Source organism: Dreissena polymorpha, chromosome 4 (genome assembly GCF_020536995.1).
Source record: "Dreissena polymorpha isolate Duluth1 chromosome 4, UMN_Dpol_1.0, whole genome shotgun sequence".
In the NCBI taxonomy this organism is placed as follows: Eukaryota; Metazoa; Mollusca; class Bivalvia; order Myida; family Dreissenidae; genus Dreissena; species Dreissena polymorpha.
In genome coordinates, this window is record NC_068358.1 from 69,529,705 (window position 1) to 69,535,704 (window position 6,000).

The window sequence follows — 6,000 nt, forward strand, 5'->3', positions numbered from 1 at the left end:
ACTCACGTATCGTCTGTTGAGAAGTACCCGTTGAGGTAGTTGACGGTTAGCCACGCAAACAGCGCTTCCTCCTCCCCAGACAGGATGTGCGCGTTCTCAGGCTGGTACCGGAACGGGTTCAGCTCTTGGTTGCCTAGAAAGGTATGTATTGTCTTCATTATCTCTGACGTCACTTCCTCGTCCAATAGGCGCAGTCCTGCAAGTGAAATTGAGTGAATAAACGTAAAAACCACTAACGATCGTGAATAACAATTGATTATGCTTAACCGTTCATTAAATACTTTAAGTGGATTCCAAATTGACAACAATTAAGGAAACCTTATCAAGAAGGCATCGCGGTTCATTAAATATAAAGAAGAAAAAATGCCATGCCTCGATTACGACTACAAGAGCCTCTTGGAAAATTCCAGCTATAGTAAGAAAAGTAAAACTGGAGGTTATCATCAATTCATGCGTGTTAATGTCGAGGGAAATTTGTTATCGCAAAGCATTAGAGAGTTCTTTCTGTAATGAACTGTAAACTGGCAATGGATATTAAGTCATCCACGCTTGATTCAGTAAGTCTTATCATTGAAGGTCATACAAAAGTAGTAGTAGAAGTTGTAGTAGTAGAAGTATTAGTATTAGTAGTAGTAGTAGTAGTAGTAGTAGTAGTAGTAGTAGTAGTAGTAGTAGTAGTAGTAGTAGTAGTAGTAGTAGTAGTAGTAGTAGTAGTCGTAGTCGTAGTCGTAGTCGCAGTAGTAGCAGTAGTAGTAGTAGTAGTAGTAGTAGTAGTAGTAGTAGTAGTAGTAGTAGTAGTAGTAGTAGTAGTAGTAGTAGTAGTAGTAGTAGTAGTAGTAGTAGTAGTAGTAGTAGTAGTAGTAGTAGTAGTAGTAGTAGTAGTAGTAGTAGTAGTAGTAGTAGTAGTAGTAGTAGTAGTAGTAGTAGTAGTAGTAGTAGTAGTAGTAGTAGTAGTAGTAGTAGTAGTAGTAGTAGTAGTAGTAGTAGTAGTAGTAGTAGTAGTAGTAGTAGTAGTAGAAGTTGTAGTAGTAGTAGTAGTAGTAGTAGTAGTAGTAGTAGTAGTAGTAGTAGTAGTAGTAGTAGTAGTAGTAGTAGTAGTAGTAGTAGTAGTCGTAGTCGTAGTCGTAGTCGTAGTCGCAGTAGTAGTAGTAGTAGTAGTAGTAGTAGTAGTAGTAGTAGTAGTAGTAGTAGTAGTAGTAGTAGTAGTAGTAGTAGTAGTAGTAGTAGTAGTAGTAGTAGTAGTAGTAGTAGTAGTAGTAGTAGTAGTAGTAGTAGTAGTAGTAGTAGTAGTAGTAGTAGTAGTAGTAGTAGTAGTAGTAGTAGTAGTAGTAGTAGTAGTAGTAGTAGTAGTAGTAGTAGTAGTAGTAGTAGTAGTAGTAGTAGTCGTAGTAGTAGTAGTAGTAGTAGTAGTAGTAGTAGTCGTAGTAGTAGTCGTAGTCGTAGTAGTAGTAGTAGTAGTAGTAGTAGTAGTAGTAGTAGTAGTAGTAGTAGTAGTAGTAGTAGTAGTAGTAGTAGTAGTAGTAGTAGTAGTAGTAGTAGTAGTAGTAGTAGTAGTAGTAGTAGTAGTGGTCTAAGTAGTAGTAATCTTTTCGTCAAAATAACTTCACCGATTTTTCAGCACAAGTAATATAAGCCAATTAATTCGCTCAGTTTAAAAATATTTAGTTAGAAATAAAAATATATGTTATTATATAAAATTGATGTTTCAATACTCAAGACTATGTAACAAAGGATTTTTCCGCTCAGGAACGTCAAGCCTTGAAGGTTAGCAGGTGCTTCTTTGCAGGATATGTATCGGAGACTTAATTAGCAAATAATATCTGCCTCGTAAAATTTCATATTTTAGAAGTCAATGTCTTCTTTAAAATCATTTATTTAAATGGATTTTTTAAGTTTGATATGTGACTATCTAAAATATATGACAAGTTTATTCTCATGTATCGTGTGCATGTATGTTGAGATAAATAATATTTCCTATTATATTGTTTAAGTATAATTCAAGAAATATTTTATGTTATATTTTTCTCAATCAGTTTTACATCGATCGACACTGTGTTATACTTGAGACATTTATAGAATGTAACTTTGGAATAGTAATATAAATGTAGCAGCATCATGTAATGCATCTTGTTGTTAACAATCGTTATACGTATCTAAATAATACGACGTATGGTTAAGTCGGTGAATTAAAGCCTAAATTAAGTTATATGTTTCCACGAACGTGAATTTCTTCCAATATGGCGTCGTTTCGGTGTTTTACGTGACGGAGTAGCGGATATTTACACCCCGGTAAATCATTTTTTATATTTCATTTTAAAGGGATCTTTTCACGCTTTGGTAAATTGACAAAATTGAAAAAAGTTGTTTCAGATTCGTAAGTTTTCGTTTTAGTTATGATATTTGTGAGGAAACAGTAATACTGAACATTAACCATGCTCTAATATAGCCATTATATGCATCTTTTGACGATTTTAAAACCTAAAAATTATAAAGCGTTGCAACGCGAAACGATTGAATAATTTAGAGAGTTCTGTTTTTGTCGTTAAATTTTGTGAAACTACGAAGATTGCTTAATTAAGGTATAAAATACGTCAATAATGTATACTCGGCGGAATAGCTCAGTAGGCTAAAGCGTTTTTACTTCAGGACTCTGGCAGGACTCCAGGGGTCACTGGTTCGAAACCTGCTCCGGGCAATGTTCTTTTCCTTTTTTTATTTTTTTTTCTTGATTTTTTACTGGAGCTATTACGATCCAATGTTTACATTTATCAATATAAAGCATTTAATGAATAAGTTAAAAAAATGCCAAAATCTGTGAAAAGGCCCCTTTAAATGAATACGCCCTTTCGGCCTCACTGTGTTTGCGCTTTTGTTTTTGTTTCAAGATCATAGACGTGCGGATAAAAAAAGTTATTAAAGGAACACCAAATCTGTTGTCTTCTTAAGAGAATTCGGATGTACACATATACTTTTCTCTTATTATACACAGTATTGACGCACGTGTACAGTTAAATAAAACTAAAATCACGATTATCTCATTTAATCTCTTATAACTAATTAATTGCCGAAAAAAAAGTTTAACTCCTGACTTCCTTTTAAGCCATTTTGGGATCCTCACTACCAAATGGCAAACAGACCTTTTCTATGTTTAAATGTTTTACATAATTAACAGTCGCGAATGAATTTCGCACTAGTGCGAATGTTTTGGAGTTTTAGTTTTTGGAGACCAAGAGTTATTTTTTAATTAATTGTTATATTATTAATTTGCATTATTATATGTTTTCTCACATGTTTTAACGCAAACATTTGATGTGCGCACACATGTAATATAATGAATTTGACGGTATTAGTTACTCTGTGGAATTCTTAACCGTTTATTTTAGCACATATGAGCATACGTGTGTTTGAATATGCCTAAAACGGAATACTTTGCTTACTAAACAGAACAGTATGCAGAATATTTCCAGGTATCAAGACGCCAGTTACAGACGCTTGGGATGACAAGATTAAAAAAGAACGCGTTACGTAATGTGTACCGCACTAGAAAGCGAAAGTTACACGAAAACCCAGCAATTATACAAACAAGATAAAGTCGAAGTTCCACGCCATGTTTTTGCTTGGTTATTGTGATTTTATTTGCTTTTTTAGTCCGGCTCTGTTGAAGGATTATTTTTGGGATATTATACATTTAAACTGATGTGGTCCATGTTTGAGGCATGGTATCTAAATCCTCCGCTGATTTTAAATTCGTTGTTATATATACTGCAAGGAAAGATGCACTTAATACCACCCCTAGTGTGCATTATCTGAACAGAGCGTAATAGAATGGTTAAACAAAAGTTCTTGTCAGAATAAGGTCGACGCGTCATAAAATACATTAAATTAATTAAAATCTTACTGAAAAGGGCTGATAAACATTCCATTATTTCGTACATGAGACGTCCCACAACCCATCATCTTGAAAATATGTAACTTGATTAAGTTGGTCGGAAGTTTTTTTTGCATAGCATTATTATAATTCTCAGTAAGTAACGTGATTAAGAAAACACTTATATTTCTCCACATCACATGACATAAAAGTATAATATTGAAGTACACATATTAACTTTATTTCATATAGGCGAGTATTTCGAGTCAAGCTCTAAAACATAACAAAGAGCTGTTTGTCATTTGGAAGTCAGGTCCCAAAATGTGCTTAAAAGGAAGTCAGTTCCGAAAAGGGGTTAAACCATTTTGGGGATATACATTAGTTATCAGAGATAAACCGTATGCGGGAAAATGAAATAATCGTGATTTTAGTTATATTTAACTGTGCATGTGCGTCAGTACTGTGTATTATAAGAGAAAATGATATTTGCACATCAAATTTATCGAACGTCATGTAAGTAGACAACAGATATGTGGACTGTTTTCCTTCAATTACCTGTTTATCCCGACGTCTACGGTCTTGAAACAAAAATCCGAGGGAAGCGCAAACACCGTAGAGCCGAAAAGGCGTATTCATGAAAGTGAAATATTAATATAAAGTTGTTTACCGGGTAAAAAAATCCGCTACTTCTTCAAGAAAAACACGAAAATGGCGCCATATTGGAAGTGGAAGTAAGTTCCAACTAACCTTACTTAAACCCGGTAAGCTCCCGTATACCTATGCCCCCCCCTCCCTGATTTCAGTGGGCAATATATGAGTATCAAAGAAACTAATTAAACAAAAATAAAGCCGACCTATACAAATAACTATTCATTGCCTTACTCCAAAAATGTTATATTTAGAAATTTGAATCTGGAAGCATTATTCAAACATTTAATTTAATGATAATGTAATGCTACTATATCCAAATATAACGAACAAATAATATCGAAGAACACTTTTGCGTTACTTTTTATTTTGCAGTTGGTTAAAACATTAATTTATAAGACGTATAATGCATTTATTTTAAAATACGAAAGTTTAACAAAGCATGTACTTAACATTTGTACTTAGGGGATTAAACAGATTTAGAGCTTAATCTTTTAGTACCCTTTATTTCCTTTCAAACAAATTGTATTGATTTCCTGCATATTTCGAAAGAAAAAGACAGAGCAAAATAAAGAACGAGTTGTTGATGAAAATAATTTAACTAATATCGTGCACTTGAATTCCATTTTAGTTTACCTGCCGTTGCCATCAGGTATATGGACGTCTCCGACCAGCGATCTGGTGGTATATGCCCCTTTAAGTCCTCCAAGATCTTGTAGAAGTAGTCAGACATGTCGCTGGGTACCGTCATCAACGCGTCGATCCCAGGTGAGAACTTGGCAGAGTGCACCTCCACAAAGCCGGGAACCTGCATCGGCGCAAAATGCCAGCCGTATATCCGGACTTTAGTGCTGCTACTTCCGGCGTCCATGAGGATACCATACTCCCCGTTAGGGCTCACTGGCAAACACGCGACACACCAAAGCGTCCCTAGAACTATCCACATCAACGCGAACATTTTGGCTTAAAGTTTTGTTCGGTGTTATACTTTGATTAATACAGATAAAATTGAAAATTATTTATACAAAAGACAATGTTATTACAGTTTTCAACAGAATGTTTAAGCAATTTCAAAAGTGAATTCTTCCGCTAAAATTTTATATCTTCGCAAACATGTCAGTTTTCAATCTAATGCATTTACAATAGAAAAAAATATTCATGTAGGTAACACCGTCTTTAAGGAAAGATTTGTGTCCGTCTGTCCAAATTTGTAGCAAACAAATAATTCCCTACTGTTAGATTTAATTTTTTCAGTTTATTTAAAGTGCTATATTTAGTTTCAACATAGTTCATTGTCCTTAAATATTGCAGATTTTTTTCCAAATAATCAATTTGTTTGTTTTTAATTAATCCTTTTCAATTATATTTACATAACTTTAAACTCCAGTTGTAGCTGTTTAGTTAATGTTTCTTGTATACAAATCCAAGTATTCGTCTGATTCGAGTGCTGTCGGTTTCCACTATTTGAGACTCGCTTATTTCCC

The 6,000-nt window shown here is 34.1% G+C and overlaps 1 protein-coding gene across 1 annotated transcript in view; it reads right to left on the minus strand.

The window, feature by feature from the left end:
* Positions 1-5,474, minus strand: part of LOC127876365 (ectonucleoside triphosphate diphosphohydrolase 3-like) — a 31,910-nt gene extending 26,436 nt beyond the window's left edge. The window contains exons 1-2 of the mRNA XM_052421543.1: positions 5,153-5,474; positions 7-196 (exon numbers count right to left, since the gene is read on the minus strand). Coding sequence (XP_052277503.1) covers positions 7-196; positions 5,153-5,474 — 512 coding nt within the window. The remainder of the gene's footprint in view (positions 1-6; positions 197-5,152) is intronic.
* Between the last annotated feature and the right edge of the window lie 526 nt (positions 5,475-6,000).